This window comes from Prionailurus viverrinus, chromosome D2 (genome assembly GCF_022837055.1).
Source record: "Prionailurus viverrinus isolate Anna chromosome D2, UM_Priviv_1.0, whole genome shotgun sequence".
NCBI lineage: Eukaryota > Metazoa > Chordata > Mammalia > Carnivora > Felidae > Prionailurus > Prionailurus viverrinus.
Genome location: NC_062571.1, coordinates 38,693,116 through 38,719,538, shown reverse-complemented (window position 1 = coordinate 38,719,538; position 26,423 = coordinate 38,693,116). Strand labels below are relative to the sequence as shown.

The window sequence follows — 26,423 nt, the reverse complement described above, 5'->3', positions numbered from 1 at the left end:
CACACAGAAAACAGTGGTTAGGATTGTGGAGAAGAGAGTGGAATGAGAGATGAAGAGGCTGGATATGGACATATTGAAATCTGGTGGGATGCCCAGGTAGAGACAGAGCCACAGAGAGAGCACAGGGCTGGTGATAGGTTTGGGGGTCTCCTATGTGGAGCTAATAATGAAAGGCATGGAAGCAATTTGAGCTCTTTGGATTGAGAGGATACTTTGGAGGATAGGAGGGGAGGATAGGAACCCTCATGACGCTTCTAAAATTGTTCCACTCACAAACCAACTCTCTCTCAGTGTGTGCACAGGATGTCTGCTGGAATTTTTACTGTTGCCCCCAGACTGGTATGTGCACAGAGTTAAAGGCAAAAAAGTACCTGGAAAGGCACTAGTAGCTGACACCTTCCCAAAGGTTTCACCAAGAAACTGAACCAGCACCTCTAACACCAGGCCCCATCACAAACCATGACACACACACATGGTCTATGTGAGAGGGAAGGAAGAAAAAGAGAATCGCTGGGGAAACTGGTGTCCTAGAGAACATACTGTTTCAGTGAGAGGGGGCTCAAGAGAATCACTCGTAGAAATGCGGGGAGTGCCCACGAGAGGGGGAAGCTGGTATTTCCCTCCCCAGCCGGGTGCTTGCTGATCTGTGCTGTCTGCAGCCCCACCTTGTACTGCCAGAAAGAGGCAGTAGTAGTGCCAGGAGAAGCTGACGTGGGTCCCCTGGAGCTTGGAGATTCCATGGGCATGGAATGTGGCACCCACTTTTTCCTGGGGATCTCTCAAGGCAGAAGGAGCCTGCAGCAGCACCAACGTATGGAAAGCAGGGGGCAGAATGCTTAGGAAGAAAGGGGGTGCCCACACCTCTGACCCCACCAGCCCCTGAAGGCATAGTAGGGCCTCAGCTGCTCCTATACAGCCCCATGGAGGTGTAGAGAAGAGAGGATGGGCCAGAGCCACAGGACAGCCCAAGAAGCAGTACCCCGCGACACCCCACAGAAAGGCGGCAGAGTGTGCACCATTCATGGGACTGAAGCGATCCGTTGCCGCTGAGCACATCATCAGGGATGGGTGGTGCTGGCATGAGCTGTATTCTGCCCTAAGGACACCGGCCTGCTATCTACCCAGGTCAGCCATGGCAGTAAGCCAAAGTAGAGATGCCTCCCACCACACACGGGAACTTCTCTAGGAAGCCTGACTCCACAGCCCCCTGTCCTTGCACCTGACCCCAGGGGGTGGGCCCCAAAGCTCTGGACCAGGAGGAGGAGTGAGAAAGCAAACACTACTTCCCCCCCCCCCACCCCACCCCTACCCACTTCCATCATCTGAGTACAGGCCTGGCCTACAATGGGCCAAGTGGAGTGTTTCAGTCCAGAGATACACCAGTGGTTTTGACCATAAAGCTATGGACTCTACTCCAGCTAATGTTAAGGGTAATTTGGCAGAGTTTAGCAGAAAACAGTGACTAGAGAAAAATAAAACCATTTCACATCTCTATGCTACCAAGTTGACACTCATCAATAAACCAGTTACACAGAGGCCAATGTGGAAGCCCCTCCCTAAACTGACAAATGAAGGGAAAAAGGGAAGGGGGGAGAGCTCTTGGCCCCCCACCTCTGTTTCTCAGGAAGATAGAACTTAAGTCAAAACCTCCTCAGTCTTAATTACCAAACAAAAAAATAACCAGACGAGCTTCTCACTGTATGTCTTTATTTATACTGTCATCTGCTCCGGCATTTTAATATCCAACTTTCCGTTGGAAGACAGATGCCTGGATGTTCACACCCCGTTCTAATGGCTTAATACCCTGGGTACTGGAGCAGGGAGGGGGCCGCAAGGAAGGAGGGGGATGAAAGCCGCCGCCACATTGAGCACAACTTTGGAGCAAATGGGTTTGAATATTCATTAAACAACATTTAATTTAAACACCCAAACTCTGAAAGCAGCAGCATATGGCCTGTTTTATTTTACATAAACTGAATAGGAGGTTGGGCCATTCGTTTCTGCAGACATAATGTTCAATACCAATGAATAATGCTTCCCTTTGAGGACGCCCCTGCACTATACTGGGCCCACTGCCCCACTGCCCCCACCGGCTCAGACCAGCCCACTCGTGGTGGCACAGCAACATCAACCAAACCCCCATCACCCTTTGGGGGCAGATTTGGATTTCATTAGGGAAAGAAAGAAGATTCTGAAGAGCCATTCTCCTGGTTCCTTGGTTTGTACCCTGGGAAACATGATTGGCAGAATTCTCATCCTAGACCAGGTCTCCCCGGTGCCTGGGGGCTAGGTGGCGGCCTCCAGATGGCATGAGCCTGACTTCCTCTGCCTGTGCATGGCTGCCATGCAATGCTCACACTAAGCCCCAGGGCCCTGGATCCCCCACCCCAGCCTGGAACTTAGGATTGGGCACATTTATACAGAAGGCTCTAGGTACAATGAGATGTGTGTGAGCATATGTGTGAGCTTGTGTGTACATTCTTGTAGGGGGATGTATACACATGGCCCCGCGTGCTGGATATATGTGTGCACATGTGCACATATATGCAGTGTCTCTCTGGGTGTGCCTGTAGCTCTGTGTGTGTGTGTGTGTGTGTGTGTGTGTGTGTGTGTGTTTACAACACATTCATCTGGAGAGGTACCAGGTGTTCTCTGTAACTTTCTATGCAGGTATGAAAATCCCAGTAGGTGTGTAGGTACATGCATCCACACAATGTGTATGAGACAGAGTATGTGTGTGTAAGGGTTTTTTTTTTTTTTTTTTTAATGGTCACTCAGTTCTTAACTTGGGGCCCACACACATCTACCATGGCATCCATGGACAGAGTACAAGAGGAACATGAACTTGGATGAGGAAAAAGGGGACATCTTTATTTCACTAACTTCTAATTTTTTTCCTTTATAAATGTAGACAACAAACCCACAGTAGTAGTCTGTGTTGCCAACAGAAATCAGAGGTATCTTCATATAACACCATGGACATTATATATCTCAAGATGTTCTTTACACTCTCAGTCACTACTTTGAATCGTAAGTATTTAGACCTGCTGTGAGATACTATTATCACATTAATAAAGAAGCATATATGATACTTCATCACAAATTATCTGATATTTTGCTATATGTACCTGAACAGAATTGGTTTTCTTCGTAAGTTCGTGTTTTTTATGCACTTAGAAATATTCCAGGATGGACCCCATTGGTCACCAGCCCACCCAGGGGCAAAGAAAAGGTAAAAGAGCCCATGTGTGGGGATGGACAGAGCCAGCTGTGGTCCAGCAAGCACTCACAGGATGCCACATGGAGAGGTGTGCAGGACCCTGGCAGAGATAGAACCAGTACCTTCCCCTCTGAAGGAGACTCTCCCAAGAAGGCAGGTGTCCACAGGGGAAGAGGGTAAAAAGCCAGTAACTATATAGCTATAAAAGACAACTATCTCTGCATGCGCCCAGTCGTGCTGGACACTATGCAGACGGCCCACGCTGGCATCCCCTCGGCACTTACACTCCAGGCCTTGTGAGACAGGCTTCTCAGAGGAGCAGGGACTCGGACAGGGCCATGGGGCATGCTCCCAGTAAAGGCCGTACTGGGCTCACCTTCTCCACTCATGAATCGTCATCACTGCCCGTCCACCCAAATGTCAGTTAGGCTTTCTTCAATGACCAATTCAAACTATCTTAAACAACAGACAGCATTCATTAGCCTCCATAACTAGGGTCCAGGATAACAGGTGCTTCAGGTAGGTTTGAGCAGGGCTCTGGCTGTTTCTCCGCTATTCTTTCACCTCTTCTCTGCTCCAAATCTCAACTCTGTCCTCAGGCTGGCTTTCCTCATGGTAACAAAATGGGTACGGTGGTTCTAAGCCTTCTATCTGCACATCACACCACCTGGAGCAGGAGGGATCTCTCCCCAGCCATGAGCAGAAGCCTTCCCTCCAACTGTGATAAGCCTAACCTCAATCAGTTGCTCTGGCCAGGGGCGATTCCGTGCACTGATCAGTTTAGGTCCGGGTCACTGCCCATCACCAAGCCATTACTATGGCTTTACTATTACTAACACCACACTTTTATTACTTAAGCCAGTCAAGACCCACCTCCCCAGAAAACAAGTTGGGAGAGTGGCAAGGGGATAAAGTGGACGCCTGTAAGGGAAATGGGAAGATTTTCCAAGATCTGTCTTTCCAAGAACTGCTAGCAGGCATGGCAGCTTCCAACCAGACTGGCAGTTCTGGGGCAGGTGCCAGCTTATGCCTATTCACCAACTGCAAGGTGACCACTCCGAAAAGCACTTCATACATCACCATGACAGGCCCTCAACCTGCCACTGAGCACACGAAAAGCCCCTTTCGGTCACTGCCACACAACCTGAGGGGGCTCCCCTCTCCCACGGAGACCAGACTTCTTCAATAAGATACTGTCTGGGAGGCAGGAAGGCTGGGGAATTCCTTTTGTGGACCTCAGTTTCCCCACATGGTCAAAGGGGGGACTGGACAAACTAAACCTAAAAGCACTTCTCAACTGACAGTTCATGCACCACAGCAAATGGAGAGCGTCTAAACCTAAGAGTCCCCATCACCTACTGTCAGATTCTGCCACAGCCTGCTGGCTGGTTTCCCCACCCCCCCTCCAGCCCCGCACCCCAGCCCAATGTGCTCTCCACAAAGCCGCCATTCGTTGGGTCAGTCAGTCGGCAAGCATTTACTTATCCTGCTGAGTACCAGGCATTGTTCCCGACGCGGGGGATACAGCAATGATGTACATACAAAAAATAAAAATACAAATTGTTTGTGTAGACACACAAGACCCTGCCTTCATGAAGCTTCCTTTCTAGAGAGAAGACAGTCAATAATCAAGAAAATAATAGAAGTGAATGTTGAGGAGAAAAAATTAAAGTCAGGAAGAAAATTTGAGGAGGGATACAATCTTTGATAAAGTGGTCAAAGAAGTCGTCTCTGAGAAGATTAACACTTGAGCAATGACCAGATGAAAGGGAGAGCATGACCCACAAGGTTAGCTGGGGCAGAGTGGGCGAGGCTGAGGGGACAACACGTGCAAAGTCCTAGAGCAGGAGCAGGGCTGACAAGCTGGAGGAGCACAGCTAGTGGCACGGCTGACAGCTAGGAGCACAGCTAGCGGTGATGGGAGGCCAGGTCACAGGCCATGTGGATCATGGAGAGCCTTTTGGCATCGCATTAAGTGACTGTGCAGCCACTAGAAGCTTCTGAACAGAAGAAGGACTTCATGTGACTCTCATTTTCACAGCTCACTCTGGTTGCTGCATGGAGAATAACTCTAAGGGGTGAAGGTGTCATCAGGACTGCAGTGAAGGGGCCACGGCGGTAACAAGGTGAAAAATGTGCAGACTTGGGCCAGAGGAACCACAAAAGTGGTAAGAAACAATCACATTCTGGATAACTTTTGAAGGAAGAGCCAGAAGATGTGTAGATGAACGGGCCATGGGAGTGAAAGTGGAAACCACCTGCCATCCATGGGAGAGGATGGCCAGCAAGAAGGAGGACAAGCAGGGACTACCAGGGGCTCAATTTCTGGCCAGTGGCCTTTGTAAAAGGCACATGATACATGATTCCTCTGCTTAAAATCTTCCAGCGGCTTCTCCCTGCCCTCTAAGTAAAGTCCAACCTGTAATCACCTGCATAGTCCAACCCCTCCCCTCACCACATTTCTATATGTTCCCAGTCCTGCCTTTTCCAGCTCCCACAAACCCACCCACCTTATCTTGCCTCTAAGTCTTGGCCTCTGCTAGTCTCTCTTCCTGAAAGATCCCTCGCTTGTTTGCATCTCCAGGCCCCAAATGCCTCGCCTGCAGAAAGAAGATGCAGAGTGTAGTACCTGTTGACTTGCAGGGGACCATCCAGCCGCACCAGGCTGCAAGTCCATGGCCCTGGGTTTCCACGCCCTCCCTTGCCCGGGAGGGGAAGATTGGCACCAGAGTCCAGCGGAGAGTATCCCAGTGCAGGCTGGGGCATGCCCCAAGGGTCAGCCTGAAGTACAAACCCTAAGACTCGAAGGGAAAAAGCATGGAAAGGATGCAGAAGAGCCTGAGTAGAGGTAGGAGTGACAAACTCTTGTCTAGAGTAGACAAGAACCCCAAAGCCAATCTGTGTTTGCCAAAGCAGTGCGTTCCACCTGGGGAACCCTTCCCTTCCATCCCTGCTCATCCTTCACAGACCCTGCTGTAACTCGGCTCAAATCCCCTCTCCCCAACAAAACCTTCCTGCTGCCCCGGACCCTCCCCTGCAAGCCAGTTAGTGGTGAACACACCGGTCTTCCCTCTTACCTCCACACCCAACCACTCCATCACTGACGGAGCCAACTTGGAGCCTCACGCACTACAGATTTATCTTAAACTGTTCATGGAATCAGATTGCCAATATACTCTGCACAAGACATGAGCTTCCTGCTGGGGCAACGTACCCTTATCCAGCAGGCAACCTGGTCTTTGTATGGGGAAGAAGCCAGAGAGGCTGTGATCCAGGCCACGTCCCCAACCCCTGGCCTGTACCTAATCTAGCCACTTCCTCTCACCTTCAGGATGTTAAGAAGCCAGAGACTCCTTCTCCTCTCTCGCCCTCCCTCACCTTCCGCCCAGGGATGTTATGAGAATTAATGGGATAACAGATGAAGTGCCTCCAAGGAAACGGGCTACATAAATCCAAAGTGTTGTTATTAAATTCCAAATTTAGCCCTCGGGATCAGTGAGACATGACAGATCTGGGCTGGGAGCAGTCCCAGCTGTGTATACAGGAAGTCCCCATAAAATCAGAAGCCACAACGTACAGGCTTTAGGGGTCAAAGGAAACCCTAAAAAATCCCCCAGGCCTGCACCTTGCAGAAGGCCCAAAGAGCCTCCACAGCAATCCCACAGAGCAAGCAGCTAGACTCTGCTTATACACAACCAGTGACAGGAAGCTCACGACTCTCCAAGTCAGCCCCTGCCCTCCTCCATCAGCTCTGAGTTTTAAAAACTTCCTCCTATCCAGCCAAACCATTTTGCCTTATTTTCCACACACTGGGAGAAATCTCACCCTTTTCCCACATGATAGCCCTTGACCAATAACACCTATCCCCGCTTGTTTACAGCTAAATACTTCCAGACCTTTTCAGGGGTGCCTGGCTGGCTCAGTTGGTGAAAGCATGCAACTCTTGACCTCGGGGTTGTGGGTTTGAGCCTCATGTTAGGTGTAGAGATTACTTAAAAATAAAATAAAATCATAAATAACTCCAGACCTTGCAAACAGGTCTCATAAGCCATCATCTGAAGGCAGGCTATCATCCCGATACTCCTCTCTGAACAAGCTCCACTTCACAGTTTCCAAAAATAAAATAACCCCAAGGAGTGGTCCAAATGGACAGGGTAAGAGGACTCACTGTTCCTTCACTCTAGATGCCCACTTCCTATGGAGGCAGCTGGAAGCAACAATTTGTGCTTTTTTTAGTATCCAAATCACACCATGAAATCATATAATCTCCATTTAGGTTTTAGGCCATAATCCCTGCCACACATGTATCTGTCTAGTTATGGCCCTGAAGAACCCCAGAAATGACACCCAAGGTGGGTGGGTGGCCTCCTGGGAGCAGAGAACCATAGCACATGACACAGCCCTTGGAGCCAACCCTGACCTAAATTCACGACCCTGCCACTTACTGAACCTTTGGAAAATGACTAAAATCCTGAGTTTCAACCTGTTTATCTCTGAGATGAGGATAATAATGCTTACCTTGCAGAAGTGTTGTGAGGACACAGAGTATATACGTAACGTGCCTAGCACGGCAAACAGTGAGGATTCAGTAAAAAGCATTATTGTTCTATTCAAAGTCTCACGGGAGCCCTGACAGAAGTTTCTAAGGACAGAAAACTCAGGAAGTGACAACATAGTCCACTGATTTTCCACAAGGGTGCCAATACAATTCAACGAGAAAAGAACAGTCTTTTCAACAAGTGGTGCTAGGACAAAATGAGTAGTCACATGAAAATGAATGAAGTCAGACCCCTTCCTCACACTGTCCATAAAAATTAACGCCAAGTAGGTCACAGACATAAATGTAAAAGCTAAAACTATTAAATTCTTAGAAGGAGCCATTGGAGCAAACCTTCATGAACTTTGGGTTAGGCAATGGTTTCTTAGATTTAACATCAAAATCACAAGAGACAAAAGAAAAAAACAGATAATCATCAAAATGTAAAACACTTGCCTTTTAATTTTTTTTAACATTATTTATTTTAGAGAGACAAAGCGCGAGTGGGGGAGCCAGAGAGAGAGGAAGACACAGAACCCAAAGGAGACTCCAGGCTCTGAGCTGTCAGTAGGGCTCAAACCCACGAACCGTGAGATCATGACCTGAGCTGAAATGTGACACTCAACAGACTGAGCCACCCAGGCGCCCCAAAACATTTGCCTTTTAAAGAGCACCATCAAGGGGCACCTGGCTGGCTGTCATTAGAGCATGCAACTCTTGATCTTAAGATCTCGAATTCAAGCCCCACACTGGGTAGAGAGACTACTTAAAAAGCATATGTTTTAGTGGCACCTGGGTGGCTCAGTTGGCTGGGCGTCCGACTTTGGCTCAGGTCATGATCTCAAGGCTGGTGAGTTTGAGCCCCATGTAGGGCTCTGTGCTGACAGCTCAGAGCCTGGAGCCTGCTTCGGATTCTGTGTCTTGCTCTCTCTCTGCCCCTCCCCTGGTCACCCTCTCTCTTTCCCTCTCAAAAATAAACATTAAAAAAATTTTTTTAATAAAAAAATCAAATGTTTTAATAAGAAAGTAAAGAAAATAATAAGAACATCATCAAGAAAGTGTAAAGACACTGCACAAAATGAGAAAAAAATATTTGCAAACCAAACATCTGATAAGACATATCTAGAATATACAAAGAACACTTACAGCAATAAAAAGACAATCCAATTTTAAAATGAGCTAAAGACTTTCTAAAGACATATGAACAGCCAATAAGCACACGTAAAGATGCTCAACACCACTAGTTACTAGGAAATGCAAATCAGAACCATAATAAGATACCACTTCGTATCTACTTAGCTGGCTAAAATCAAAAATACAGATAATAGTAAGTGTTGACAAGGATGTAGAGAAATTAGAACTCTCACACACTGCTGGCAGGAATACAAAATGGTGCTGCCTCTCTGGAAAATACTTTGGGAATACCTCAAAATGTTAAATAGAGTTACCATATGACCCAGCAATTCTGCTCCTAGGTATATATCCAGAGAAGTGAAATTGTTATGTCCACACAAAAACTTGCATATAACTGTTCACAGTACCAGAATTATTCCTAATAGCCAAAAGCAGAAACGATTCAAATGTCCTTCAATTGAATACACAAAATAGGGCATAAGCATACAATGGGATATCGTTTGACAATTAAAACGAATAAATTACTTCTACATGCCACAACATGCATGAACCTTGAGAACATCATGCTAAGTGAGAGAAGCCGGTCACAAAATGATACACATGAGATGATCCCATTTACATGAAATGTCCAGAATAGGCTAATCCACAGAGACTAGAAAGCAGATTAGTGGTTGTCAGAGGCTGGGAGGGAGGGAATGCTAATGGGTAAGAGGTTTATTTTTTGGAATGATGAAAATGTTCTCTGTAAATATACTAAAAATAGTTGAGTGGTACACTTTATAAGGTGAATTTTATGGCATGTAAGTTATCTCAATAAAACCGTATTTTTAAAAAGGAATGAAGTATAAGGGCGCCTGGGTGGCTCAGTCGGTTAAGCAGCCGACTTCAGTTCAGGTCATGATCTCACAGTTTGTGAGTTCGAGCCCCGCGTCGGGCTCTGTGCTGACAGCTCAGAGCCTGGAGCCTGTTTCAGATTCTGTGCCTCCCTGTCTCTGACCCTCCCCCGTTCATGCTCTGTCTCTCTGTCTCAAAAATAAATAAACGTTAAAAAAAAAAAATTAAAAAAAAAAAGGAACTAAGTACTGATATGTGCTACAGTATGAAGCTTGAAAACATGCAAAGTAAAAGAACCAGTCATAAAAAAGATCCCATGTTGCAGAATTCCATTTATAGGAAATGAAATGTCCAGAACAGGCAAATCTATAAAGAGCGAAGGTAGACTAGTGGTTGCCCAAGGTAGGGAACAGAGGCTGGGGGAAATAGCGAGTGGCTGCTAAGAGGAACAAGGTTTCTTTTTGGCATGATGAAAATACCCAGAAACCCGGTGGCGGTGATGAGGTGCACAATTCCAAAGCCCACTGAATTATATACTTTTAAAAGGATAAACATTGCAGTATCTGAATTACGAGTAAAGCAGTTTTTAAAAAGAAAGTTTGGTGGGTTTTTTTTTTTTCAGTGGCAACATGGGGTGGTCTGGGAGTGATGAGGAGGAGGCAGAAGTCCTCACAACACAAGCGGCAGCTGCTGTGGACACGTCGGCAGTGCTCTCCGTTCATCCCCTCAGGAAGTGCTCCCTCTGCCCCAGTTAAGTGGAGACTGGGCTGCAGGAGCTGGTAGGACAAGGAAGGGACCTCTGTCCTGGGCGGGGCCGGTCAGTGTCACATTGCCGGTAAGTGACAAGTTGGATGCCAGGTCTAGTTAATGGAACTGGCTACCTGGAATAGGAAGCAATGGAGAGGTGGGCGTGGGGAAGGAGAGCATAGAAAGCTGCCTGCAGAGGAGTAGGAGTGGACTCACAGAAGGGGAAGGAAGAAGGAGGGAAGGGCTGATTTGTATCAGAATCCTTTCCCAGTCCCGATCCCAGGGAGGCTGCCGGCAGGGCCTACACTTTGGTTCTTAAACACCTCTCAGCTTTCCAGTAACTTCCTTTTGCTTGAGAGGCTTCTACTCAGAGTCTCTATGAAACATCCATTTTCTTCGTCCAGCCATGGCAGAGACTGGTTGCTGTCCCCCAAAAGCATTTTCCCTACTTTTGCCTGGGCTAGAGCTAGCCTACATTTTCCAGCCCTCTTACAATTAGGTCTGCCAGGAGACTGAGTCCCAGCCAATGAGACAGGAACAGCAATGATGTGGGTGACTTCTGGTCAGGACTTTGTGGAGAAAGGGTGCCTCTCCTCCCTCTTCCCCATTCTGCCAGGTAGATGCAAGTGACCAGGAGGCCCTGAAGATGGCAAAAGGCAGAGTAGGAGGAGCCCGGATTCCTGACTCACCACATGCAGAGGAGAGCCTCCTGCTGACCAGGAATAGCCCCGCCGTATCTGGCAACCATTTGCAGAATGGAGCCAATACTGTGAGTAGCAAAGCAGAGGAAGTGGCTAGGTCCTCATAACACTCTTGATCTGCTGCATCAATCAACCCTGAAGACCCCTCTGCATCTAGATGGCTTCTTATATAAACAAATAAATGTCCTCACTGTTCAAGGCAATTTAAGTGGAGTTCTCAGTGTTCTGCGGCTGAAGGCTTCCTACCCAAAACACCATCTAAACCAAAGACAAAGCCAGCTCAGGGAGCACCAGTCGTAGACGTTTTGACTCTTAGCTTCTCAAGGAAGACCTCTGTACCAGTGATACTCTGCAAGATAGCACAGGGAAATGAGCTGAACAGCACGGAAAATTCCCCCGGACAACACTGAAGTGCTTTATAACCTTAAAAACAGAAGGAAGATGGTGTTGGAAAAACTGGACAGCCACAAGCAAAAGAATGAAACAGGGCCTCTATCTTACACTATGCAGTTATACATAAATCAACTGAAAATGAATTAAAAGATTGGGGCGCCTGGGTGGCTCAGTGGGTTAAGCATCCAACTCTTGTTCTCAGCTCAGGTCATGATCTCACGGTTCATGAGATCAAATCCTGCATCAAGCTCTGTGCTTATCTCAAAATAAATAAATTCTAAAAAAAAAAAAAAGAAAAATGTGGTAGACACCATACACATACGCGCGCGCGCGCGCGCACACACACACACACACACACACACACACACACACACACACAGTGGAATATTATTCAGCCATTAAAAAGGGAGGGGCACCTGGGTGGCTCAGTCAGTTAAGCATCCAACTGTTGGTTTTGGCTCAGGTCATGATCTGTTTCATGAGTTCAAGCCTCACATTGGGCTCCAAGCTGACATGCAGAGCCTGCTTGGGATTCTGTCTCCCTCTCTCTCTCTGCCCCTCCCCCAATTATGCCGTCTCTCTCTCTCAAAATAAACTGAAAAAAGAAAAAAAGGAAATCTTGCCATGTGTGACAACATAGATGGAGCTTGAGAGCAGGCAATACACTAAGTGATATTCAAGCAAGAGAATACCGTATGATCCCACTTATATATGGAATCCAAAAGAAGTCCCAAACTCAAAGAAATAATAGAGATTGGTGGTTGCCAGAGGCAGGGGGTAGAGTGTAGAAGAAACTGGTGAAGGTAGTCAAAAGGTACAAATTTGCAGTTATAGGATAAACACATCCTGGGGATGTCATGTACAACATGATGACTATAGTTAACAATACCACATCATATATTTGAAAGTTGCCAAGAGAGGTCTTAAAAGTTCTCATCACAAAGGGCGCCGGGGTGACGCAGTCATTTGAGTGCCCAACTCTTGATTTTGGCTCAAGGCATGATCTCAGGATTGTGAGATCGAGCCCAGCGTTCTTTCTCCCTCCACCCCTCCTCTGCTCTCTGTCTGTCTCTCTCGGAGTAAGAAATGACTCCTGAGTAGCAAACAGCTCAGTCTGGGGTCAGAAGGGGAGTGAGCTCAAGGTGAAGAGGACTGAAGCTTAGTCTTCTCCCTACTACTGATGAGCTGTGGGACTTAGGGAAAGTCAACTGTGCCTCCGTGGCCTTATCCATAAACAGAAGAAAATGCAGCGCTACCTGCCTACAAAATGGGAGATGCCAGATCAACTAAATAACTTTCCTTCTCCAAGGAGGCTGGCTGGAAAGATGCATCTTGTTGAACACATTTCCTCTGCCAACAAGAGCTGCAGTTCAATGGTGTTTGCCTATGGGTCGGACAATTTCTAGCCAAACTCTCAGAGTATCATTGCAGAGGATGGCAGCCAGCAGAGGGCTGTACCCAGACCCTCCCTTGACTCCCCCATGCCTCTGTGATGTGCACGTCTACAGCTCTCCGAAAACACAATTCCAGAGACTAACTACCCAGGCAGAGCAGCTCAGCTGGGTGAGCAGTCACAGCAAGCTGTGTGTAGTACGCCAATCCCTGGATTAATGAGGTGAATGCTGAATGAAGCCTCGCACAGTCACGGCCCCTCCCTCTGCGCAGTGTGTATGTGGAATACACTCTGCAGCTGAGAACAGGGTGTAAATCTTTCCTTCTTCCAAGAAATGCAGAATAGAAATCTATAGCAAATCCTTTATGTCTAGAGATCTGTATTTTAAAAAACCCAATTTGATAGTTTCCACCTTACTGCCTTGCACCAAGTCCCCAGCAAGGCTTACTTAAGTGGATACAGGAGATGGATGTCTTACAGCAGGGTTTATAGCTGCCCTGCAATCCAGGTTCCCAGACTAGGACAAGTCTGTCTCAACTCCCCAGAGCAAAATTTTATAACAGCGTCTGAAGGCCACCACTCTCGGCACCACTCCATCTTGCAGAGTAGGGAACGGAGGCCCAGAGAAAAGGGACTGGCCTGAGGAAATATGGTTGGGACAGAGCTAAGGCCTGAAGATGAGTCTCATGACCCAGCACTCTAGCCCCCTACCCAAACCATCCAAAAAATGGATTGAGGCACTGCACCACAGGGAGAACACTGAACCAGAATCAGGCCACTAGGGTTCAAGTGTTCTCTTACCCAAATAAACTGCAAGCCCCTTAGCTGGGGCACACAGCTGAGGGGCAGCTTACAAAGGAGAAACGCTATTTGCACTGAATCTGCAGAGACACTGCAGCACGGATGGGTAGACATCGCCATGCACACGTGAACAGCAGAAAGCCCTGCAGGTTCAGCTTCCCTACGAGGGCCGAATCCTATAAACAAGATTACCACCCCCATTAGACCTTCTCTGAGAAGAAAGAGTGACCTCTCCAGTTGATGTGGCATTAGGCTTTTTTCATGCTTCCGCAAGAAGAGCGGCCAGGACAACAAAGCAGGCTGCATCCGAGCCTGTGCCTACAGTGCCACCTTGTGGGAGTCTGTGTGGCTCCACAGACCTCTTTATTCCACCAAAGGAAAGGCCAGTAATTGGAGCAGTCCTTACCACCGCCCTCCCTGGTCCCCACAGCTGTCGCACTGAAATGTCCTCCCCTGCCCCTCAGTGGTTTTCAAACTTCAGCCTGCACAAGAAACTTCTTAAAACACAGGTTGTTGGAACCTACCCAGTTTTTGGTTCAGTAGCTCTGGGTTGGGGCCCAAGATTTTACATTTCTAGCAAGTTCTCAGGTGATGCTGATACAGCCAGTTCAGGACTTTTGGAAAACCACTGCCTTTGCTAATCTCTCTGCACCCACCAATGCTCAGCGAAAATTCTAGCCCTTTATGAGATGTTCCAAATGTCCCCAGACTTCTACCATGTCAAAGCTATGTTAACTTTGATCAAGTTCCTTAACCTTGAGCCTCAATTTTATCTGTAAAATGTGGATATTAATAGCTCCCTCACAGAGTACTTGAAAAAGATAAATGATACACAGGTCTCCCCCTCAAAAAACCTACATGCGCACTTACTTTTGCTAACTGAAAGGAATCCAAAGAGCATTTTCATTTTTGCAAGAGTGGGGGGGAGGAAGCAAAAATAGCATTTAGTTTGTTTTGCAGCACTCCGAGTGGCACGAGTCACTGCCAAGCCCCTTGCCCCAACATACACTCAGCACCAAGACGCCATAGCTTTGAACGGTGTTGTGAGCACCTGTGCTTTACCTCAATGTATTTTGTTCATCCATTAGTAAGATGTATCCCAAGATTTCAGGAAAGCCCGAGAGGTTACTTTCTGGGTCTGAGAACACTCCAAAATTCATACAAATTAATAACTTTGTTCTTTACACCTTCTGAAAGGCTTCACAGGATCACTCTACTTCCAGATAGCCAGGAAAAACTGTAATTCCTCGAACAGGTTTACTGGCATATAGAAAATAAATGTCAGCTATTCTGCCATTATTTTATTAGCAGTAGCAGTATTACTGTTCATGTCCCAGCTTCTCGAGGACAGGGATCATTTCTCCTACTCAACACTTCTGAGGCAGAAGGGACCTTAGAAGCCCATTAGTCCAAACTTCCCTAGACTAGAAGCAGCACCTGGGGAAGTTGTCACAACTTCAGATGCTTGGGTGCCCCCCACAGCTAACTCAGGAGGCCTGGACATTTGTATTCTCAACCAGCACCCAGATGCCAAATTTAGGAACTACTCATCTAGCCCTGTACCTCATCTAGACACGGGAAAATGGAGGCTCAGAAAAGTCTTACCATCCATAGCCCCAGGTGTCTAAAGGCTGAGCAAGGATCAGAAACTAGGTCTCTGAATTCTAGTCTAGTCCTTTTCCAAGCCAGACTGCATGAATGCCATCTCTTCAATCCCTAGCCTCCTGCGCAAATCCCCTCTCCAGCATGCATGATGAACAGTCCAACAGCTTTATGTATCCCCCATGCAGAGGAATTCAGCATGGGACACGGACATTCAATCCACAGCTCAACATCTCATTCTCCAGCAGTTTTTTATTCCAAAATATTGAACAAGGAAAAAAAAACCCTTAGCCTGTTGCACGAGGTCCTCAGTAACCTGCTCCCTGCTGACCTCTCTAGTCTCACTTCCCTCCAGAACCTCACTTATACCCTAACCCCCAACCAGTGTGGACTCTATTTTGGGCGTCTCACTTCCACGTCTGGCCTACAGAAATTCAACAGGGAGTAGATGGTAAAGGACAAATGAAAGCATGGGTGTTCACCCCCCCTAGACCCACACTGCAGAGTTCTAGAACTCAGGAGAGCCTCTACTTCACCAGCACAAATGAACTTCTGGTGCCCTTAAACCCAACCCGAAGTCTTATTTTTGAAATGGGAGTTTCTAATACCAGAAACACACTATGCCAAACTGCTGAAGCCACCAGTCACCACAGGGCCTTCCATCTGATCTACAAGCATGCTGCTCCCACCTTACCCACCTGTACCCCAAAAGAGTGGGCTCACTTCACCCACACCTGCTGCTTATTCCTACCCTGCAAAAGTTCTTTTTGAGCTTCCATGGCACTAGATCAAAAAACCCTGCTCCTGTGCATCCAGATTAGATTGTCCCAGTTGGTGGTATTCCCTCAGAAGCCTTCTAAGACCCAGTCACCCTGCACGGTTTCTCTCACCTCTGGATACCTATCATGTAATTTAACACAATTAAGCACTGTCTGCTGCTTCACGGTGAGAAACCAGGCCAGGAGACTGTGGGGAGTTGCTTAACCCCCTGAGCCTAGAGGGAAGGGATATTTTCTCCATTCACTTCCCCAAGTCCCCACCAGAGACCAGGGCACACAGCAGCTCAGTAAACAGGGGATTCAGTTGGCCATCACTACTTCAATAATCTCACGGCAACGGGCAATCTGTTGAACACAGTGGGCATACAAATCAGTTATCTTGGAACGCCTGGGTGGCTCAGTCGGTTGAGCGTCCAACCCCTGGTTTCGGCTCGAGTCATGATCTCACGGTTTGTGGGTTTGAGCCCCACATCAGATTCTGCACTGACACTGGAGCCTGCTTGGGATTCCCTCTCCTGCCTCTCCCCCACTCACGTTCTCCCTCTCAAAATAAACCTTAAAAAAACTCATGTCTTGTTCACCTTCACGTATCTTGCAGACAACAGCTACTCAACATGTGATCAGAGGCACAGCAATGAAGACTCTGTATTTGGACAGCTGTGTTCCACCCCCAGCCCCACTACTTGCACAAGTTGCTTAACTGCTGTCAACTCTCCAACATGGGTCCAATGACACTTGCCTCTTGTGGTTACAGTGCAGATTAAAGGTGTTTATCTGGAATCTAGAACAGCGCTTGCCCTGGCTCCAAGAGTATGACCTATTAAGATGCTGTAAGGAGAACCCAAAATAACCAACCAGGGAACCAAGCCCACAGCACTGGTAAAAGCTGCTTGATTCCTTGGGCACATGCAACTACAAATGAGGCAAGCTGTCAAGAAGCACCCCAGTATTCACTGGAGACTATAAAACCACCCCCATCAGAATCACCTCTAGCTTCTTCAAAGATCCCCGCTACCTCTCACCAAGCCAAAGCCTCCCACTAGGGCCAAATTGAGGAAAGGGAGGTATTCTTCCTCACTGTTGACTCCCCTTAGTTAACTTTGCTTTTTACAAGGGCTCCTTCAAAGCCTGCTGACAGCACAGCATGGTCTGGTTACTGTCAGGGTTGACAACACTGGATCGGAGAATCCTGAAGTTCAACAGCACACATGCCCACAATTTAAACTGAGTTACTGCCAAGTCCTTCCTATCACACATTGCTTAGCAATGCGGTTCCCAAACTGTTCTTACAGGTGGATGCTACATCATTTGAGCCTCAAAATAGCCTTTAAGTCAGGTCAGCAGAGCAGGTACCCATGGGTACCTCAATTTGAAGAGAAGTTAACCCTATCATTTGACCAAATGACTTGCCCAGACATCTACATGGACTACATGGAAAAATCACACGGAACGGACATGAGATGAGAGCGCAGGCAGTGAGGGTGTGAGCTAGGCGCAGGAGCAGAGGCTGCGGTGGAGGCGATGGTGGACTAGACAACACTTATCCTGAGGCAGGTGGCCAGGCATCTAACCTTGCCAACTGTCAGTATGGAGGAAGGTGAGCCTGCTCTTGGGTCCCAATATTTCAAGAGGCTGTTAAATCTGGATTGTTACGTATCATTTGTTCAGTTTCAAAATGTGCCCTGCGCAACAAAGCTCACAGACAAGACTACCAGTTGGTGACTTCGGCAGCCGCCCAGCCCAGCAGGTCCCTTGGAACAGTGAGCTCAGCCAGAGTTCATCACAACTCCAAGAGGCTACTGGATAAATGCCAACTCCACCCTCCCTGAGCACACCCCAACAGAAGCTTCCATGCCTTGTGACTGCTACCAACCTTCACTTCCACCCAGGCTCCCTGCAGCTGTGCCTGCTAGCTCACATCAGTCCCTGGGACTCTGCTCTGAAAGCCACCACCAACCCTTCAGTTTGCTTCCACCAGTCCTGCTTAACCTTCCATCCACCGGCCACTAGTTCACACACCCGCCTCCCCCAGCTCCAATTTACCTGGTGCCCTGCATCCCCTCTGCCAGCTGTCCCTTCCCTTCAGCACCTCGCTCCTGCCTGCTCCTCCCCAGTCCTCTGCTCCCTCAGTCTCAATGCCACAGAAACCCCTTCTCTTTCTACAATGTTGGCCACCAGGCACCAGTGACCTCTGCACTGATAATTTGAAATCCCCCACTCCAGGGGCGCCTGGGTGGCTCAGTCAGTTAAGCAGCTAACTCTTGATTTTGGCCCAGGTCATGATCCCAGGACTGTGGGACCAAGCCCCACATCCATGCTGAGCGTGGAGCCTGCTTAAGATCCTCTCTCTGCCCTTCTCCTCTGCTCACTCTCTAAAAGAAATAAAAATTAAAACAAAATAAAATACCCCCCCCCCACTCCTATACATCACCAGTCAGCCATTTTGGTGAAAACGGACACTTGCAGGCCTGAATCTCCCACTCCTCCACACTCTCCTACTACATCCTGGCCCTAGCAAGGACACCCACAGGGCCATGGGTTCCACAAACCCAAGAGTGCAGCCTGAGCATACAGGTGCAGCCAGGTGGAGCAACTGCACCCACCCCACCAGCCGCAGGCCTTGGCCAGCAGGTCCAGCCCCCACATCCCTATCCTCAGGTCTCCAACTTCTTCAGAGTCTCTCACCATGCTCTCCAAAACATACAACCATTCCTACCAGCAACCTTGTGCTTTCTGCTATCACGATTCTTGCCTTTTCCTGAATCCCCATCTACCAACTAACCAGGTCTTTCATTCCATTACCACTTCCTGAGGTTTCTCTGCTGCTTTTTCATCCACAGACACAGTTCCTATAGTATTTATAAGCTTGACTCCCATATGGACCCATGTTAATATGCAAACCAATCCTACACCAACTTCAGGGCAAAATAGCATCCAAAACCCTTAAGCTATTAATGCCTCTTCACCCTCAACTCAACTTCTGCACTTTCCACCCTCTCTATCCTCTCATCAAAAGGCACCACCCCCCACCTTTAGGGCGCCAGGGTGGTTTAGTCGGTTAAGCATGCGACTCGATTTCAGCTCAAGTCATCTCACGCATGGGTTTGGCCCCACACTGGGCTTGCACTAACTGTGTGGAGCTTGCTTGGGATTCTCTCTCCCCCTCTCTGCTCTTCCCTCACCCATGCTCTTGAGCTCACTCTCAAAGCAAATAAACTTAAAAATTTTTTTCAAAAAAAAAAAAGGTACCCCAACCCTCACAGTAATCTTAAAACCACCACTCCTCAAATCTCTCAAATGTACACAACTGACCAATCATCGAGCTCGAGTACTCAACCCTGATGCCTGAAAGACAAACTCAGAATCAACATCCAGCAAAGAAAAAGTAACACCACATAACCCTCCATATTTCACCAAAAGCACATACTATCAGATTTACCAAGCTATCACACACTACACCCAAATATTCGTTACACTAGAGCCTCTGATTCCCCACTCATAATACATACTCACTTATCCCATAAGCACAAACTTACAGTGGACTAACAATGATTTTGGTGGATCCTACTGACTTTATGACAGATGATGAAAACATTTAGCAATCTAGTAATTTATAATCTAGTAATTTCCTGTCGAGGCCAGCAAATTTTTCAGTTAATTAAGAATAAAGTCAGGTTCTAGGAAGACCAAAAAGGAATTCAGATTTCAAGTGTCTTTTTCAGAGACTGACCAACTAGACTGATGGCAAGTATTCACATGAGGCAAAACAGACTGGCCCTACCTATATGCTCCTGCTTTGCTGAGACTGTACACCCAACACCTTTGTGCCACGGAAAGGAACAACAGTCATGCCAAGTTTTCACTGAAAGCTTATGTGAACATGTGAATCCGGGCAGCAATCTACATCCGCTCTAACAGCAAATTATCATAACACTTCCAGTAAACATCAAATGTTTCAAACAACCAGACACATAAAAGTTCTTAGTTTATTAATCCTCTCATGAAAAATCTGCACAAACGCCAGATAGTCCCTGAAGCATCTTTACTCCTTCTGTGGAACAAAGAAAAAGAAAAATTTAGTTAGTTAACCACCTTTAAAAACCTGAAAATTAAAGTTCAAACCCTTCAACAAACTCCAAACTTAATGACGCTCATGCAGAAAAAGTATTAGTAACCTAGAATATTAACTTTGTGATAACACAAGGGAAGCATCAAGAAATAAAACTTGCAAGCATTCAAGTCAGAAATGAAATAAAAAAGCAGTTAAATACTACTAGATTTTAAAAACAAAACCATGTAGTTATCAGTATTTAAAAGTCTACAGTTCTTGAGAGAATTTGTAAGTGGACTTCCAAAACCATTTCACATGCTCTATAGTTTTAAATTACCATTATCAGTAAACAAGTCTAATGATCTACATGAAAAGCTTAAATTATACCTGTTGTCCAATCTCCAGCTCACTGAATCAGTGGCAGGGAAGGGAGAAAGGAGGGAAGAAGGAAAAGAAACATTTCATTAATAGTCCCTTTTCAAACTCCAAAATAATCTGCATTTACATGCATGCAATCAGACACCTTAAAAATGACGGTTTTCTTTGTAATTGTATACCAAACATTCTTCAGACACTCACTGATTTTATTCCCCCCCATTCTGAGAATACCTCGCATGATTACTACCGTTCTTATGTAAACAAAGTGGCATGAGGACTTCACAATGAAGAGATCATGCCAACGGCAGTGCCAACCCAAGCTGCCACCGCCTACATATACATGAAGTACACATGCCTGACCCTTATCCTTCCTGCTCTGCTCAGCAACATCATGCTGGGCACACAAGCACCATCAACAGACCTGGGAAGCATCCCACACAAGAATCTAAATTAATTTAGCCTCAGAGAAAACTCTAAATGATCAAGCAAGCCTAAAACCTGTCTCAGTTCAATACTTTAAACGTCACTGTTCACAGCCACCGAAAGCAGTACAAGTTAGTTTTTAAAAAGGCAAAACTCAGTCGATGAAAAGGCTTCAAATGCTCTTCAAAAGCGAGACTATTTATTCCTTCATTTAAAACAACTCTATCGTGATCTCCCAGTCTGTGAGTTCAAGCCTCTCGTTGGGCTCTGTGCTGAAGGCTCGGAGCCTGCTGCTCACCCTCTGTCCCTCTCTCTCAAAAATAAATGAAACGTTAAAAAAAAAAAAAAAAAAATCTATCGTACCCAAAAGCTAAGAGCAAATACCAATTTCAACATCCAAACAAAAACAAAAGTTAACATCAGTATGCCTGGCCATTTTGAGTCAAATACACGTGCATATTTGCATATTTACGCATTCATCTCCCAGCCAGGTTTTCAGAGCTATGCTAGTGAAAGGCACCAGTGCAACCTGAAGTAGGGACAGTGATGCTCAGGTCCACAGAGGTAGCCCCTCCACACACGTCACCGTCAAGCACTAACACACAGGTCTCAAAGGCTGAATGAAGACAAGAACGGGTTAAATGTCCTTTGGTCTAGATCAGTCCACTGACTGAATCTTTTTGCAACCTCTGGGACTTCCGTTGACAGGTATAAGCCTCACAAACAGGGAGCAGTTCTAAGCAGCAAGTAGTTCCTCTGGCAGTTCATCCATTACTAGAACTCCACGGCTGAGAAGACAATGTGATTAGAGAGGTGGGCAGGCATAACACATTCACTGCCTGGCAGGGAGTCATCGCTAGAGGAAGCACAAAGGGACAGTGACTACAGTGTTTCAAAACCCTACTACCCTCCAACCCAGTCTTAGCCCACTTCACATGCTATGGATTGGGGCTGCTCAAATGCACAAAAATGGTTAACATGGGGTAGTGAACTACTGTGACCAGATAGTTATAGAAAAAGAGTATTTGTCGAAAACCTTAGTGTGAATATACAATTACCTTGGAATTTTTTCAATTAAAAGAAAAACGGACAGCAGATGGAAAATCGGCGGTCAATAAAAAGCAATGTACGGGCTCCTGGGTGGCTCACTCGGGTTAAGCCTCCAACTCTTGATTTCAGCTTAGGTCATGATCGCACCATCATGACATACAGCCCCGCATTGACAGTATGGAGCCTGTCTGGGATTCCCTCTGCCTCTCTCTCCACCCTTCCCTCCCTTGCGCTCTCTCAAAATAAATAAACTTTAAAAACTTAAAAAAAAAGAAAAGAAAAAGCAATAGAATGGTACAAGGCCATTCTATTGAGCAAATGCTTCCTGGACAGATGCTTTGCCAGACTTCCTAGACTAGAGCTGCCAATGAAATCAACCAGTCCCAGGGTCCTTAAGGGAAAGACTGTTGACAAAAAAAATGAGAGAACCCTTCCCAAGCCCTGTATCAACCAAAGCCATTTCCTGGGTATGTAACTGGGGCACAGCATTTCCCAGTACAAATTAAAAGGTGCCTACTTGGTAGAGTACCCACCTTCCTCCACCAGGTCACTTCGCAACATAACATGCATTTTTGAGTTTCCAAAATAAACGAGATTAAAAGTTTTTCTCCTTTGCTCATAATCTACCATTTTAAAACATAGCATTTCAATTATAAAACACCATACAACAGAAAACTCTTGTTGTCCAAAAGCCAACATGCAAAGCATCAAAGCAAACTCCGTGAAGGTGATGCATCCCCACACCGTGCTCACAATCTCAGTACCTGCTAGACACTTCATTTCTGATGAACAAGAAATCCAAGAAAGTAGAGGGAAAAGGCAAAAAAAAAAAAAAAAAGTTCACAGAACACTTGATTATTTGTTAATTTAACAACCCAGCACCTTAATTCCATTCAACTATTATTTACAGTTAGCTAGCAAAGCTGGTAAAAAGCTGCTTATCATTAAAATCACTTCAGTCTTGGCTAACTGGAGAGGAAAGCAATTGAGATCTCTCAGCTGCCTCTCCAGCATGCCAGGAGAACATGGGCCACATTGATTCAACAGCTTCTTAAACCAGTTATCCGTTTTAAGCAAATAAATTTAATCTCCGGGAACCAGACATACTTCCCCATTAACAGTCTAAACCAATTAGCAGTAAAATGGGAAACTTTTCCTGACAGGACTTGCAAGATGCCCACCAAGATGACTGAACCGATGTGGCCCGTGTTGTGCTAATCTGTGAGCTGACAAAGGGTGGGCAAAGCTACTCTAGTGAGGTGTTAAGATACTACATCGTGTAGCGTCTCAAAACACGTTACCTTCTGTAATCCAGAAGAAGTGGGAAAAGAAAAAACATTAAAAAGGTTATTAAGAAAACAAATCCCTCCTTTCTAGAAACTAAAGACCTGCAACTGACATTTCTGTATTCTCCTTGATAAACAATACCTTTTTGCCAGCACCAACATTAGCTTTTGCAGTTCCCCTGACTTTCTTCATTCGGTTCTTGCGTTCCTTCCGCTGTTTTCTCGACGTCTTTTTCTTCTCATACAGGCCATGCTGAAGGAGAAAGGAGTACCTCATAAGTGACTGGCAACATCAACTCAGCATTAACTAATCTGGTAAGGACCATGACCAAGCCAGGCAGCTCAAGAAATGCAGCTTCCCAAAATCAATACTTCTTCAAGCACATTTAAAAATACTTGTTTGTGCTAGTACCTGGTCATCAAATTAAGGGACACGTATATGTACAAATCAATGGCACAGGAACCAGATGTGCTCTCAACGCCCCACGTCACTCTGCCGTTCCTGCTGCCTGAAGACTGTTTCCAACCAACCTTCACATGGACCTCAGCTTCAACGTCACCTGCTCAGCAAGGCCTCCCAGACCACCCAATCAAAGAGTGCAGCATCTATCTACCACATCATGTTTTCCCTCACCTGTGTTCTACTTATCTGATGGCGGAGAAAGAGAAACAGAAGTACTTGAAAGTAACCGTCTGCGTACTAGTTTACGACCTAGAATCTAAGGGAGCTTCTCCGGCTCACTGCTGTAGTTCACTCTAGTGCTTGGCACCCACAAAATGATCAAAAACCTTTCATGGTTCCTGGCTACCTGTGAGAACCAAATCCAAACTCAGACTTTAATATCAAGGATCTCAATTTGGTGCCAACCTTTCAAACTCATCCCCCTATTTCCAACTCCTATCCTTACAATTATTACTTGCCCTTCTAAACACAGCTCCAATGCCATCTCTTCAAAAGCTGTAGACTCCATTACTGACACCCTGCACTCTTTCTTATCTGTACATCTGTCGAAGAACCTTCTCTCTTAACCCCGTTAGTGTTTAGATCTGTAGCTTGTCCTTCCCCAGACTGCTTGCTCTTGCTCATTCCACTGCACCCACAGCACAATGCTGTTGAAATTCAGTCTTCAGTAACTGTTGAACAAATGAGAACACCTACTCGTGCAAGTCTATGTTTGGGTTCATTTTTCTTTGCATAATCCAAGGAATCATAAATCATGCCAAAGCCAGTTGTCTTGCCACCTCCAAAATGGGTTCTGAATCCAAATACAAAGATGACATCTGGTGTGGTCTTGTACATTTTGGCTAGTTTTTCCCGAATTTCTGTCTTAGGTACTGTTGCCTTTCCGGGGTGAAGAACATCGATGACCTTAAAAGAAATAACAAGTTTTAGCACTTATCATTACGAAATGCATTTTTTGAAGCAAAACAACCAAACTGTGATGTGTCCTTCCTTACCATCTGTTTCCGCTGAAGTAGTCGGTTGGTCATGAACTTCCTGGTCCGGATAGTTACTGTGTCATTCTGAAAATATTAGACACTAGTTAATGATACCACTCAACCTTTTCTTGATCCCGCTGTAATTTTCCAAGCTCTGGAACTGCCAAGGAGTAGCCACCAGCCATATGTGAATAATCTCTAAATATCAAATGACATTTAAGATGCAATTCCGAATCCCGCAGCTGCAGGAGCCACATTTCAAATGTTCAAGAACCACAGGAACTAGTGGTGGGAATGCTTCCATGAAAAGAAAAACAAATCCCAAGTGCCTACCTTCTAGGACACCTCTAACACACGTAAACTCAGTACCAAGAAAACCCATTCAGCAGCTTTCTGGAAACTTACTTCTCTTTACTACGGGAATCACTCTGGAGCAGTTTCTCTAACTCAACACCTCATTTTGGTCCTAATTCTGTGAGGTTTGTCCTATTTTAACCTGTTTAGGAGCACCCATGGCCTCTAACCACTAGAGGCCAGTAGCACCCCCAACTACCCAGTCGTGATAAGAAAAAAATGTCTCCAGATTTTGCAGACTGTACCCTTAAGTGTAAACAAACCCCAAAATCGCCCTCACCCAAAAACCCATTCTCTGAACTAAAACTACTTCCACTTTAACAAAGGTTATAGTCTCAACTACGTTCCTAACATCCTGCACAAATCTGACACAAACACTGCACTCTGCATGTCAACTACCCGTCTTGAATGGCCCACAAGAAATCCTACCCCCTTCTAAATGGCCCAACAGCTCTTACACAAGTGACCACCAAGGAAACGTGGGCATTCGGCATGTTTCCACTAAGAAAAAATTTTACAAAAAGAGGAGAGAAAGGAGAGGCAACAATTGGTTGCTACGTTTCAATTTCAGTTTGAAAAGCCACCCCAAAGTAAGTTCACTTCAATAGTACCCAACTCCTCAGAAGATCGGGGGGAAGGGGGGGTTGCAGAGGAGGTCGACTTAGAAATGGGTGCTGAACCTTTAAGACAGAGCTGACTAGTCATGACTTAATCCACACTCTTTGCAGGCTTCCATGTCCAGGGCCTCGGTTTCCCCAGTGTGCAAGAAGTTCCATCCGGCTGACAATATTTTAGCTTACACGTGGAATCGGCTTCACTCGCCACAACTCGCCCGGGCGCCGCCAGTACCCGCTTCACCTCTAGAGCTGCCATCACTTGCAAACCGCCTATCGCAAACTGAGACCCCCCGGTGAAATGAGTCTCACCCCACCCAGCCCAATCCACTAGGCTCCACGAAGGCGACAAACGCAGGAGACGCTCGCGCAGTCCCCAGGCCCGGGACCCTGAAACCCGGCGTGTCCGGGTCCGGCAGCGCAGCCCGGACTCCCCACCGACGGCTCCGGGTCTCTAGGCAACCAGCCTCCGTCAGACACACCCAAAGAAAAGCGACGGGGCTTCAGGTGGCCATAGCGCAAAAGGCAGGACCCAGAGACGAAGGATGGCTCAGATACGCAACGGATGACTGCACGGATCTAAGGAAACTCACCATGATGGCGGTCGAGCTTTAGGCAGCCAGGGAGGAAAAGAGAACCACTAACCGCGGGCCAATCATATCAATGCGCTCGGAAGGACCCCAGGA

The 26,423-nt window shown here is 46.6% G+C and overlaps 1 protein-coding gene across 5 annotated transcripts; it reads right to left on the bottom strand.

Annotated features, from left to right (window-relative positions):
• Positions 1–3,518: 3,518 nt before the first annotated feature.
• On the bottom strand, positions 3,519–26,423 carry RPS24 (ribosomal protein S24). 5 transcript variants are annotated; one of them, XM_047824918.1, is made up of 7 exons: positions 26,331–26,423; positions 24,788–24,853; positions 24,489–24,698; positions 23,472–23,582; positions 23,345–23,347; positions 20,580–20,601; positions 3,519–3,529 (listed from the first exon to the last, which is right to left on the bottom strand). In XM_047824918.1, the coding sequence occupies exons 1-6, from the start codon at positions 26,331–26,333 to the stop codon at positions 20,599–20,601; spliced, it is 396 nt and encodes a 131-aa protein (XP_047680874.1). In that variant the 5' UTR covers positions 26,334–26,423; the 3' UTR covers positions 3,519–3,529; positions 20,580–20,598. The 5 variants fall into 5 exon arrangements, with proteins under 5 accessions (XP_047680874.1, XP_047680876.1, XP_047680873.1 ...); XM_047824917.1 differs by lacking the exon at positions 3,519–3,529 and adding an exon at positions 20,110–20,192; XM_047824920.1 differs by lacking the exon at positions 23,345–23,347.